This window comes from Mobula hypostoma, chromosome X1 (genome assembly GCF_963921235.1).
Source record: "Mobula hypostoma chromosome X1, sMobHyp1.1, whole genome shotgun sequence".
In the NCBI taxonomy this organism is placed as follows: Eukaryota; Metazoa; Chordata; class Chondrichthyes; order Myliobatiformes; family Myliobatidae; genus Mobula; species Mobula hypostoma.
Window position 1 is genome coordinate 42,842,778 of NC_086128.1, and position 14,610 is coordinate 42,857,387.

General features: G+C 39.5%; 1 protein-coding gene across 2 annotated transcripts in view; it reads right to left on the minus strand.

The window, feature by feature from the left end:
• Window positions 1-14,607, minus strand: part of LOC134340602 (uncharacterized) — a 43,871-nt gene extending 29,264 nt beyond the window's left edge. Inside the window, exons 1-3 of one of the 2 annotated variants that reach the window (XM_063038036.1) lie at window positions 14,505-14,607; window positions 10,711-10,791; window positions 8,091-8,218 (exon numbers count right to left, since the gene is read on the minus strand). In XM_063038036.1, coding sequence (XP_062894106.1) covers window positions 8,091-8,163 — 73 coding nt within the window. In that variant the 5' untranslated portion in view covers window positions 8,164-8,218; window positions 10,711-10,791; window positions 14,505-14,607. Of the gene's footprint in view, window positions 1-8,090; window positions 8,219-10,591; window positions 10,670-10,710; window positions 10,792-14,504 lie in introns of those variants that run through there. The other variant, XM_063038037.1, reaches the window with a different exon arrangement.
• Window positions 14,608-14,610: the final 3 nt, after the last annotated feature.

Sequence of the window (14,610 nt, forward strand, 5' to 3'; positions counted from 1 at the left end):
GAGAAACAACACATTCAGATTCTTTAGATGGAGAGGAGTAAATAATGTTTAATAGTCTTCGAATATTAAAATGTGAATACCTATTTTTAATAAATCCAGTTCGATCATTGGAAATAACACTAGGTAAGATACTGTCAAGTCTATTAGCCAAAATCTTAGAAAGAATTTTGAAATCCACATTCAGTAAAGAGATTGATCTATAGGAAGCTCATTCAGATAAATCTTTATCTTTTTTAGGAATAAAAAGTTTTCAGGAGATTCCCAGAGGATATAGAATCAGTGAAAATTTGACATAAATATGGTGTAAGTATTTCAGTGAAAGTCTTATAAAATTCCACTGTATATCCATCCAGTCCTGGAGCCTTGCCTGGTTGGGAAGAGCCCTTGCTTTTTCCTCTCGTTTAATAGGTGCATCTAATGTGTTCATATCTTGGATAGAAATTTTAAGTATATTCAATTTTTGCAAAAATCTATTCATAAAAGTAATATTGTCTGAAAATTCAGATTTATAAAGGTTAGAGTAGAAATCCATAAATACCTTATTAATTTCATAGGGATCTACCGTTTCGGTTCTATCAGGTCTTCGAATTTTCAGGACCTGTCCTTCTAGCCATAGTTGCTTTTAATTGACCAGCCAATAATTTGCCTGACCTGTCCCCATGTATATAAAATTGGCTTTTAGATTTAAGAAGTTGCTGCTCAATGGGAAAAGTCAAAAGTAAATCATGCTGTGTTTGGAGTTCCACCCTTTCCTTATAGAAATCTTCATGAGGCATCACTGAATAAACTTTGTCTATTTCTTTAATCCTATTAGTATTCACTAAAAGTTCCACCTTGGTTTTCCTTCTTAAACCTACTGAGTATGAAATTATCTGTTCCCTAAGAAGAGATTTCATCGTGTCCCAAATAACTAAATTTGACATTCCCTCAGTTGTTTTTAATTCAAAAAATAGAGAAATTTGCTTTTTCATAAAACTTACAAAGGTTGAATCTTGTAGCAATGTAGCATTAAATCTCCACTGAGGTACCTTCAGTATATTATCAGAAAACTTCAAAGTTAGTTTCATAGGTGCATGATCTGACAACGCAATGACATCATACGCATAATCAGCAACAGAGGGCACCAAACGCGTGTCCAACAAAAAATAATCAGTTCTTGAGTATTTATGGTATACATGTGAAAAAAAAGAAAAATCCTTATCTTTAGGGTACATAAATCCCCAAATATCGACCAGACCATATTCTAATAAAAAAGAATTAATACAAGTCGCAGCTTTATTAGGAAGCGACTGATTGGTGGACAATCTGTCAATCAATGGATTGACACAACAGTTAAAGTCACTGCCCATAATCAACTTATATTCGTTTAAATTCGGCAACACAGAAAATAGCTTCTTAAAAAATTCAGGGCTATCTATATTAGGTGCATAAACTCACACCAAAGCCACCTTTTGACCACATAACAGACCAGTAACAATTAAATATCTTCCAATTAAATCAGTAACCATGTTGAAATGTACAAAAGGGATTTTAGAATTAATAAAAAATAGATACCCCTCTTATTTTATTTACTGATAAAGAATGAAATAAGGGTTCCTTCCAAAATTTAAAAAATGATTTTCATCCTGCCTATGGATATGAGTCTCCTGTGCAAAAATAATATCTACATGAAGTATTTTTAATTTCTTAAAAATCTTTCTGCGCTTAATAGGTTGGTTCATACCGTTCAGATTCCAAGATATTATATTAATTTTATTAAAATCCATATTTAAAATTTAATTTAAAATTTTTATAAAGTAAGCTAATGCGCAGGCGAAACTAAATGCGAAGAAAGGACAAAGCATGACTCGATCAGAAAGAAAAACAAGATAATTGACAAAAAAAATCTCTCAGGATTGCCCAGTCGGAAAAAAACTAGTCTAATAGATCCAAACAACAGGAATTCTGCAGATGCTGGAAATTCATGCAACACACATCAAAGTTGCTGGTGAACGCAGCAGGCCAAGCAGCATCTGTAGGAAGAGGTACAGTCGACGTTTCAGGCCGAGACCCTTCGTCAGGACTAACTGAAGGAAGAGTGAGTAAGGGATTTGAAAGTTGGAGGGGGAGGGGAAGATCCAAAATGATAGGAGGAGACAGGAGGGGGAGGGATGGAGCCAAGAGCTGGACAGGTGATTGGCAAAGGGGATACAAGAGGATCATGGGACAGGAGGTCCGGGAAGAAAGACAAGGGGGGGGAGGGAACCCAGAGGATGGCCAAGGGGTATAGTCAGAGGGACAGAGGGAGAAAAAGGAGAGTGAGAGAAAGAATGTGTGCATAAAAATAAATAACGGATGGGGTACGAGGGGGAGGTGGGGCATTAGCGGAAGTTAGAGAAGTCGATGTTCATGCCATCAGGTTGGAGGCTACCCAGACGGAATATAAGGTGTTGTTCCTCCAACCTGAGTGTGGCTTCATCTTTACAGTAGAGGAGGCCGTGGATAGACATGTCAGAATGGGAATGGGATGTGGAACTAAAATGTGTGGCCACTGGGAGATCCTGCTTTCTCTGGCGGACAGAGCGTAGGTGTTCAGCAAAGCGGTCTCCCAGCCTGCGTCGGGTCTCGCCAATATGTAGAAGGCCACATCGGGAGCACCGGATGCAGTATATCACCCCAGCTGACTCACAGGTGAAGTGTCGCCTCACCTGGAAGGACTGTTTGGGGCCCTGAATGGTGGTAAGGGAGGAAGTGTAAGGGCATGTGTAGCACTTGTTCCGCTTACAAGGATAAGTGCCTGATTTTGGGGACTTCTTTCTTCTGTGATGCTACCATCATCTTCGTCTTTGCAGCGTTTATTTTCATTCCAAATCGTTCACCTTCAGCATTTATCTTATCTACTATTCTGAGTAACTCGTCCTCAGTCTCGGCTAACAACACTGAATCATCTGCATACCTCAAGTTCTTCACCGTCACTCCACCAATTTGGACACCAGCTTCATCATTCAACACCCTGAGGATTACCTCTGAGTAAATGTTAAATAATAAAGGGGAGATCATGCAGCCCTGGCAAACCCCCTTTTGGATCTCAACTTCTGGTGAATTCCTACCACTAGTTCTTATTACTGCCTTCTGATGCCAGTACAGACTTGCAATCAGTCGAACATCTTTCCCGTCCAGCCCTAATGAGTTCAGACTTTTGACCAGCGGTTCATGATTGACTCGGTCAAAAGCTTTTTTGTAATCCAGGAAGCACATGTGAATGTCTTTTTTTTTTCTAGACCACGTTCCACAGACATTCGCAAATTGAAAATCCCTTCACAGGTACCCTTACTCAGTATAAATCTGCTCTGGCACTCATTAATTTCATTAGCCATCACATCCCTGCTACTGGTAACCATGTAATCCAGTACAACCTGTTCATGGTCGAGTGGTCGGCGACTAAACTGGCTCCCCCCACCGGACTCAGTCTGGTGAGGAGGGTGTGAGGACACCCAGCAGGACTGAAAAACAAGACCAGACTAAGGGCAGATGAGCTCCTTGTGAGCCAACGGCCATCTTCCGTGGAAGAGATTAAAGCCTCACCACATATCTCCCTCTTACGAATCGTATGCTATGCACTTAGTTAGAAGAGACATTGCGTTGTGCAGATGAACCTGGGTCCCTTGCGAGCGATTCTGCTGTACATAGCCACAAGGAAGAAGATAACGACCTTGGGAATTGTAGGCCTGTTGGGAATGAAGGCAGCACACCAAATCCGAAAGGATGTGTGGCACTGGCTAATGATAGACTGAAAACTAGGGGAAGTATCTTACGGACAGGGACATGGAATGTTTGAACAATGTATCAAGCGGGGAAGCTTGATAATGCAACTCTTGAGATATCTCGAATGAAGCTGGATATTATGGGAGTAAGCGAAGTCCGTTGGACAGAGGCTGGAACAGTTGACAAGAATGATTTTGCGATGATATACTCTGGAGGACAGAGCCATGCCAATGGCATTGGAATTATTATGAAGAAGAAAATCTACAAACCAATGGATGGGTTTTGGCCCATATCTGATAGAGTCATAATGGTAAAATTAAAAGGAAAGCCTTTCGATGTTACGATGGTCCAAGTGTATGCACCAACAGGTGAGCATGAGGATGAAGAGGTGGAACGGTGTTATGAGGACGTAGAATCTGCTTTAAAAAATGCAAAGTGCTCTGATGTACATTTCGTTATGGGAGATCTGAATGCTAGCGTAGGCAACGTGAAATACAAGGATATCATTGGTCAGTATGGCTTAGATGTGAGAAATGAAAGAGGGGGAAGATTTATACAATTTTGTGAACAGTATGAGCTGATGGCAGCAAACACATGGTCCAAATTACCCAAACGAAAATTAGACACTTGGAAGAAGCCTGGGGATACTGGAAGGAGACAAATTGACTATACTGCAGTGAGGAAACGCTTCAGGAGAAGTATTAGGATGGCCAAGACTTATCCAGTTGCCAATATAGGCTCGGATCACAACCTGGTGGTTGTTAGGGTGAAAATTGCACTAAAGACATCTCCTTCAACACATCCCCAAATGAACGATGGGAAGAGGAATACTGCTGCAGAAAAATCAATGCTGAAGGACTCAAAGACCCTGAAAAGAATGCTCTATTTAGTCGATAGCTCAGAATCAGAATCAGTACTGGCATACTTCCTAAGAATGTAATCAATGTACTGACAAACGGATGGGTTCACATGGCTGATTGGTACTAGTAGTACAGCTCCCGAATAATATAAAGTTATCTAAGCAAATTTATAACATAGCATTAATCTAATTTCTTGGTGAGGGAGTACTTTTGAATATCTTGTTTGCTTATTACAAGTGCTGTACAAACATGAAATTAGTGTTTGAATCAGTTACTGATTACACCAGGTTCCTTTCTCTCTTTTAAATATTTACCAGAGCCCAACATTTGATTAAGTCATTCAGTTACTGTCTAATTCTCAAAGGCTTGGGTGTCGACATCAACACGTGGGAGACGCTTGCCCTCGACCGTCCAGCTTGGCGCAGCAAGATCACCACAGGAGCCCGTGCAGCTGAAGTCGTGCGCATCATCGAGGCGCAACGAAAGCGTGCTGTGTACAAGGCCCGAGCAGCATCCACTGCCACGACAGCACCCACCCACTTGTGTCCCACATGTGGGCGAGCCTTCAGGGCCCGGATTGGCCTCATCAGTCACCTCCGGACCCACAGCCACCAATCTCCCATTTGACTTTGAAGCCATGGTCATCTTCGACTACGAAGGACGAACAACAACAAATTCTAATAAGAAAATGCAAATGCTGGAAATCTTCAATAAAAAGACAGCAGCTAGTTCGCAGCAAAAAAAAACTCTGATAATCTTCAAATCAATTGTTTGGAAATCCCAAAGTTTTGACATCTGGCTCACAAGATTCATTTTGCTCCCTTTAAACTACCTATAACTTACACTTCTTTTAAATACACAGGGATCACCAGAAAATGTATTATCCTATAGTGTATCACCTGAAAAAAATGAATTAAATGTGATGGAATATCAATTGGAACAATATCCAATCGTCTATAAAATCCACCAAACCAGCATACTAAATGCAAAAGGGTGTCAGATTAAAGGAGTTCTACCATACTGATGAAAAGTCTTTGAACTAAATCGTTAACATGGTTTATCTTTCCACATATGCTGACTCACCTGCTGAGTGTTTGTAACATTTTTTGTGTTAGCTGTATACTGTTTGATCAAGCACCTCTGCAGAATATATAGTGATCACTGGTTTTGAGACATTGCTTCAGGCATACTAAGTTACTATTTTTGATAAAGATTGTTTAGCCTCTATAACAAGTTGTGCCATTGATTTATGCTGACCATACCATTTTTAATATTTTTTTAACTGAAGTGAATCTATGCCTTTTAAAGGGAGCTGAGATGCATATACGACAAGGAAGACAAGCCCAAGTTATGGTGTTAGAATGACATCAAATGAATGCATTTGGAGGAGGGATGAATGAAATCAATGCAAGATCTATGTCAATTCTGTTTAATTTTTATTTAAAATCACTCCCTCTAAAACGCTAAAAAATTCACGGTCCTATCCCTTGGACACATGTCCTCTGTCACCAGTGCATCCAGGTGCTTCCCATGGGTCACGCCCTTTTCCTGAGTTGCATGACATACATCTGGCCACTGTTTCATTACCTTGAGGTATTTTGAATGCTGTGAGTGCAGTGACTCAGGAATCTGAGTCCATTAGATGTTTAAATAGACAGGGACTGGTCCATGCCAAGGAGGAGTTTTTAGAGACAGCTGCCTACATTACTGGCGGAATTTGGAGTGGCACATAACTGTTTTAACAGCAGAATTTGAGGCTGTTTAACTGCATGGAGAAAATAAAAGCATCCCTCATCACGGGTGCAGCATGTTATTTGCAAACTGCATCACAGCAGCTCACCAAGAATCCTTCAGATCTGCAGCCTCTGCGACTGAGGACTTGAACACCAGATAAGTGAGGTCATCACCAGATGCAGATTCACCTCCAAGTTACTCACTACCCTGCCATGAAAATGATTTACCATTCTTTCTTCTTTCATTGTGGGGGTCTAGATCCTGGAATTATCTACCTGACAACAACTTCAAAACATTGACTACAGCATCTCCATCACTTTCTTAAGTGTAGTTAGGTATGCTTAAAAGCGTTAGCCTTGTCAGAACTTCACCCGATAAAATAAAAAACTCCATAAAACAATAACTGTTGTCAGCTATTTAGGGTATTTGAAGATAATCAATTCTTTCCATGACAAATGGCCTATCTCTGAGATACTGTATTATATGTCACTCTTAAATCCCTTGCAATCAATGAGAAGTTTCAGGTGCTACGGGGTTGGATCTATCGGCATGTTGAAAACCACAAATTTCCAGAGAAGCCCAAACGCTACGCAAAAGATGAAACTTTACTTTGAAGCTGGATTAAAAGTTGCCTCTGTTGTTCCCAGATGCAAATTTGGAAGAAACCACAGCTGCACCCTAAATTCTGACAGCAGACATAGTATGTTATAGCTATCCTATGCCCTTCAGGAGCCTGGCATGAGATGTGAGTGATTTTTGCTTTTGTGGCTCTAATTGCTTTTAGGTATACACTGGTTTAAGTTTAGTGGAAACAGACAGTTTCTTAACTGTTTCACTTTAACATTTTCTGTTCTTACTCTCGAACATTTTTTGTTTATTATGTCAATTTACAGTAAGTATTCAGCTTTCCAGAAAATACAGGAAGAATGACTTATTTTAAAGTCCACAGACACTTTTATCTTGTGCTCAATATTTCTCTCAAGTCAGATGAGTGAATGTGCCACAGCAGAAATGAAGGGCTCACATTTCCATTAAATATGCTTTACATTTTGCATTAGTGTATCACATTCTAATCAAAGGAGCTACAATCTTTTGAAAATTCTGGATGAACGTTAACACAAATTGCTTAAACATTTGCTTATTCCTTGTATTGCTATTAGGTGCTCTTGCCTTAACCCAACAGGAATTTAATAGATTATTCAATGTCCCTTTTTATTTACGCATAAATTTACAAGTCATGTTTAATGTATTTTTATCAGAGTTTATGATAAGCTCTCAAGGGATAAAACCACACAATAATCAGAGCATGCAGTTATTTTACTTTGTATAAACCACCACATCAACAAGCATCTATGAGGAAAAAGAATAAAGAATTTGTTTTAAATTTTTGGAGACCACTGTCCCTTTCACTTTCCAATTTATTATGATGCCACTATATCTATTGAAACCAATAGGTGTCAAATGTAATTTTGTTTATAATTTTTTTTTGCTATCACATTAACTGTTTCAGGCAGTAATTATTTTTCAATCTAGTGTAATTATCTACAGTTTTTCCTGGGTACATTTCTAATAATTCTGAATTAGACCAGTGATAACAAACTGGTCCCAAATTTCCCATTTTCTATTGCTATAAATTTGCCACAGGGCAGGAAATTTTACGTAGATCCAAATTCTGGAAACATCTCATCATTGTAAATAATCATTCTTGCTGAAACATGTTTGAAGGGTCTCGTCCCGAAACGTTGACTGTACCTCTTCCTATAGATGCTGCCTGGCCTGCTGCGTTCCACCAGCATTTTGTGTGTGTTGCTTGAATTTCCAGCATCTGCAGACTTCCCCCTGTTTGCGTTCCTCTTTACCTTGCAGTTCTCCGATTGTACCTTAATTTAAAATAATGCACTTAATTTATGTCTGTATCCAAAACGTTTCTAAACTGGTTTCATTAACTACCTTCCTAAAGTGAAAACTCAAATTTCTCCATTGATTTTATAACTCAAAACTCTGACATAGGGATTAGCATATGTGCAATTTTTCCAATGTTACATCACTTATATCTTAGTGATAATGTTCAAAGTTCGGAGTAAAATTTATTATCAGAGTACACACTCATCACCACATACAACCCTGAGATTCTTTTTCTGTGGGAACACTTAGCAAATCTGTCGAACAGTAACTGTAAACTGTAAATATCAGGAACTGTTAACTGTAAACAAACTGTACAAATGACCACAAATGACATCAAAAAATCACAATGAAATATTCAAGTGTCATACGATTGGCCCGTGTACTATTTCTCTGGTTACCTGATCAATATCTTCTTAGGTAACACACATAAAATGCTGAAGCAACTCAGCAGGTCAAGCAGCATCTAATGAGGGAACTAAGCAGTTAATGTTTTGGCCACGTGCTGCCCAAGATTTCCAACATCTGCAGAATTTCTTGTGTCTCAATAACTTCTTAGTTTTGTTATTGCCATCTGAATGATTGAGTGCTAATACTATTGTGTCTACTCTTGGATCCCCTTTCAATTTTATCTGCATTCCATTTATTTTCACTTCTGATGAAAAGTACTTTACACTTGCTCTGTTAATTTTCATCAGTGCAGCTCTTTTTGAATATGAATTAGCTAGTTTTAATCTGCCTCCTTTAATCCTACTGTCATTCTTAATTTGGTATAATTATCAGATTTGCACACTCTGCATTTAGTTTCTGATGCTAACTCATTTTGCAAATTAGAAACAGAAGTCACTACAGCATTAACCCTGAGTTATCCAGTCAGTCCAAAGCAGAAAGTCTAACAAATTTATCTTCTTGGATGATAATTTTTAAAATGTTAGCAGTGTTTGTTATGAAACTGTTTCCAATGATCCTGAAGCTGCAAAGACTATTGTTAGCTTCAAAAGTGCTAAAACCCTATGTTTGGAAGCAGACATGATAACAAATAGTTGTGCAATAAACTGGAGTCCTAAATCCAAACAAAGGACTACAAAGGTGTGAGGAGCTCATTGGCTATGATACATGGGAAGCTACACAGGATGGACAATGGTTAATATTTCGTGAATGAATGCTTGAACCAGGTATACATCACCTATGGTGCAAACCAAAAAAAGGAAAGGCAACCCAGCTGTGGCTATCAAAATAACTTAAAGATAGTATCAGATCCAAAGAGGAGTCATTTAAAGTTGATGGAGAAAAGTAGAAAGCCCGAGGACTAAAAGCAGATTAGAATTCAGTAAAAAAGACAAAACTATAGTATGACAGTCAATGTGCAAAGAACATAAAAGTAGACTGGAGCAACAGTCAAAGCACTGGAAGAACTCAGCAGGTCAGGCTTCATCTATGAAGGGAAATAGACAGTTGACATTTTGGATTGAGACCCTTCATAGGGTTAGTCATAGTCATACTTTATTGATCCCGGGGGAAATTGGTTTTCATTACAGTTGCACCATAAATAATAAATGGTAATAAAACCATAAATAGTTAAATTGTAATATGTAAATTATGCTGGGAAATAAGTCCAGGACCAGCCTATTGGCTCGGGGTGTCTGACCCTCCAAGGGAGGAGTTGTAAAGTTTGATGGCCACAGACAGGAATGACTTCCTATGACACTCAGTGTTGCATCTCGGTGGAATGAGTCTCTGGCTGAATGTACTCCTGTGCCCACCCAGTACATTATGTAGTGGATGGGAGACATTGTCCAAGATGGCATGCAACTTGGACAGCATCCTCTTTTCAGACACCACCGTCAGAGAGTCCAGTTCCATCCCCACAACATCACTGGCCTTACGAATGAGTTTGTTGATTCTGTTCCTATCTCCACTTCATTAGACTGGAAAGAAAGAGGGGAATAACCAGTATAAAGGTGTGTGTGTGTGTGTGTGTGTGTGTGTCTGTGTGTGGGGGGGGGGCACGGGGTGGATCAAAAGCCGGTGGGTGACAGGTGGATCCAGTTGAGAGAGGGGTGATAGGCAGGTGAGGGAGGAGGCAGTAGAAATGATGTAAAAAGCTGGGAGGTGGCAGGTGGAAGTGATAAAGGGCTGAAGAAGGTGAAATCTGATCGGAGAAGACAGTGTAAAATGTAATAGAGGGAAGGAATTGGGGGAGGGGAACTGGACAGTGAAATGTGTGGGTGATGGGCACATTGAGAGGGCAGGGGAGTGGAAAGGGATGGGATAATGGGGCCGGTGGGATAAGGGAGAAAAGGGCACAGAGGTGAGTGGTTACCGGAAGTTAGAGAAATCTATGTTCATACCATCAGGTTGGAGACTACCGAGGTAGAATACAAGGCGCTGTTCCTCTAATAATAGATGCAGGTTAAGGTCTCAACCAGAAATTTTGACCATCCATTTCCCTCCTTAGATGCTGCCTGACCTGCTGAGTTCCTCCAGCACTTTGCATGTTGCTCCATATTTCCATCATCTATAGCCTCTCTTGTATCTCCATTAAAGTTTTCTACATATAAATAGAAAGGGTGGAAAATGTTAGTGAAGACAATGCAAGAATTTATAATGGGGATAAGAAAATGGCAGAGCAAGTAACCAAATTCATCAGTGCTATCTTTAATGATGAGGAAACAATAGTATTAATAACAGAAAGTGTCAGAGAAATTAATATGACTGAAAGCCCATAAATCCTCAGTTAATTTCAATTTGCATCGCAGAGTGCCAAAGGAGGTAGCTATGGAAAATACAAGTGTTGTGAAGGTTGTTACCTTCCAAAATTCTTTAGATGATGGAATGGCTCCTGGAAATGAGAACGTGGCTGACGTAACACCACTCAATATTATATGGGAGGGAGAGAAAACAGGGAACTGCAGATCAATTTCTTTATCTGTAATATGGAAAATACTCGAGTCTGTTACAGATGATGTTTCGGATACTTCGAAAATAACAACAGGGTTAATAAAAGCCGACGTAGACTCGTGAAACGGAAAACATGTTTGACAAACACTTTGGAGTTTTTAGAAGGCATAACAGAATAGATAAGGGCAAAAAAGTGGATGGTGTGCATTTGAAATTTCAGAAGCCTTTGATAAAGTTCCATTTCATAGGTTAGTATGCAAAGTTAAAGTCCATGGGATTTGGGGGTATAGTGCTCACATGGATTGAGAATTGATTGTCAGAGAATAGGACTAAATAATATTTTTGGAGTGGGTGCTGAAGACAAGTGAGGTACCATGGAATCAGCCTATAGGCCCTAGCAAGTCACAACATATATTAATGATTTGGATGAGGAAACTGAATGTAATATTTCTAAGTTTGCAGATGCCACAAAACTGGGTGTCAATGTATGTTGTGAGGATGATGCAAACCTTTTTCAAAAAAATTCAGACAAGTTGACTGAATGGCAAATACAAGGCAGGTGCAGGTCAAACTGGATAAATGTGAAGTTTTTAATTTTGGTAAACAAAAGCTTAAAGACATAGACACAAGAGAGGGTTAACACTGGAATCTGGAGCAAATAACAGTCTGCAGGAAGGACTCAGTGGTCAAGAAGCATCCATGGGAGGAAAGGAATTTTCAGCATTTCAGATTGAAACCCCGTATTGAGACAGAACATAAAGACAGAGTTTACAGAAATGGTGAAAGATTGGGAAATGCTGACGTGCAGAGATCTGGATGTTCCGGAGACTTCAATTATTGAAGACAAATGTGCAGGTGAAGCAAGTATTGAAGAAGACAAATGGTATGTTGGTTTACATTGTAAGAGGTTTTGGATACAGCAGGTAAGATGTTCAGTTATAATTATACATGGCATAGGTGCAAACTCAACTGGAGTATTGTGAGCAGTTTTAGACTCCTTACCAAAGAAAGAATATACTTGCTATTCAGTGACTGGAATAAAGCTTCACTAGACAAATTGCGAAGGAGGTAGGATTATTATGTGAGGAAAGATTTAGCCAGTACAGTGGCACAACTAGTAGAGCTCCAGCAACCAAAGTTTGATTTTAATCTCTGGTACCATCATGTTCTCCCAATGACTGTCTGGGTTTCCTCTCGGTACTCTGTTCTCCATCCACTCCCAAAAATGTGTAATTTGATAGACTATTTGGCCAATTTAAATTGCCTCTGGCATGTAGACGAGCGGTAAATCTGGAGGGATCCTATGAGATTCCATCAACTCAGACTGTAATCACTAAAGTTTAGAAGAATGAGGGAAGATCTCATTGAAACTTACAACATTCCGACTGTGCTAACCCATATAGATATAGGCTAGATATGAGGAGATAATTTCCCTTGGCTGGGGTGAGGGGTATGGGGTGTACCAAGGATTATGGTCTTGGGATAATGGGGAAGACATATAGACTGATAAATAGAAACCTGTTCACTCAGAGGATGTTGGAATTTTCTATCACAGAAAACTGTGGGAATTGAGTTACAAAATATACCTAAGATAGAGATATATTTCTAGATAGAAAAGGTATGAAGGCATCTGGGCAGAAATGTGGTAAAGAGTATCAGCTATGTTTGTATTGAATAGCACTGCCATCTCAAAGGGCTAGATCACTCACTCTTCTTATTTTTCAATAAGAATGCAGAATTATGCCATATGGTGCCAGATTTTTTACATATTCTGCATTGTCAACAGGTTCTGGAACAGAGGAACAAGTAAGGCCTGTGGAGTAATACAAATGCCAATATAATCAAGGTGGAATTCAAACGTGTGTACATAAACAGGGACAATCTAATATGAATCTGCCATTCATTGTGCTCTTCAGAACCATAAACACTCAGATCTTTCAACATTCTAAAATGTGATTTTACAAATAATGAGATTAGCACTAGAAATTCTGTTACCTACAGGGTGTTTCCAATGGGCATGTATACCATAAACTGAAATACTGAAATGTTTTATTTTCTGTGAAACATTTTTATAATTCAATGTGATATTATAAGATAATTTGCCTGCACTCTTTGTTTCAGAATGCCTTTTTGACTTTTTATATGTTACTTGGGTATGTGAAAATGTCCACCCTTTATTTTGAGCGAGAACATTTTTTCAACTGTTGCAAGTTTCCATGAAAAGGCCATTATTATCAGGCGTTAACAATAAACTTTTGAGTTCAACTGGAATAAAGATTTAATTTAGAAATGGGGCTGAGGATGATGTTTTTCTATTTCATTTCAGTGGGTTCTGAAGTGGCTGACTCTGTCACTGTTGGAGGGCAGAAGGATTTTGGGTTGTTTGGGAGCTGGTTAGCTGGTGCACTCTTTCTACCATTTGCTGTGTACTCCCAATGAATGGACTCTCAGTTTTCAATGCTCTATTTTCTATTTTGTGCAGTCACTGGCCACAAGCCAGTGGTGATGTTACACATTTTCATGGCGGCTTTGAAACGGTTCTTGAAATAATTCTTGACGTCTTTCCTCTATCCACATGGGAGTTTCATGCCATGACAGAACTCAGAAGAAAATGTCTATTTTGAGAGACCATTAACTGCTTTGTATCCAACACATTGTCACTGGAGTATCAGTGTCAGCATTTTGGCCTGGGAGAGTACACCAGAGTGATGCTTTGCTTATCTCACTGATGGACTTTTTTGAGATAACCTTGGTGGTATCTCTCTTTAAGTGCCTATGTCACAAAAGTGGAAAAGGTGCAGAGATCACTATTAGCTGGTAGATTATAAAATTTGTGTCAGAATATATGTTCTTCTTTGCCTGGCCAGAAGCTGTACTGCTGCAGTGAAGATGGTGAGAATTTGATAATCAACATCTGCCTTCATGGAGATTAGACTCCATGACCCCAAATTTTCCAGATCATGAAAATTACTGTTGGAGATGTTGTATAGCAGGGGGTCAGATTGTGGTTGCAACTTGGTCTCTTGTACGTTTAATGTTGGAGTCAGCAATAACTTGAGGCTTGGTTTCTGAATCTGCAAACACACAAGCAATCTCTGTGTTGCAGATCACCTGTGCGGTAGATGCCTCTCGGCTGAATAGTTTCCCATTAATTAGCTCCAATGAGTGTGAAGCACAGTAATACAGTGAGTAAGACTGAGGTTTGTGTAGGGGTGATCATGGGGAAATACCACCTGGAAAGAGGACTTTTATGCCAACCCACCCAGGGTAGCCCACAAAAACTAGTCCCATTCCACAACTGGCCCGTATCCCTCTTCCGATGCAAAATCTGATCGAAATGTCTGTTAAATGTCGTTATTGTACCTGCAAATGGCACGGCCTGTTTGACACCTCATTAATGGAACACTGGGGGCTGTAGGCAAAACGGAGGGGGAATAAATTCCATGCCCAGGATGGTGGCCGGTTCGGC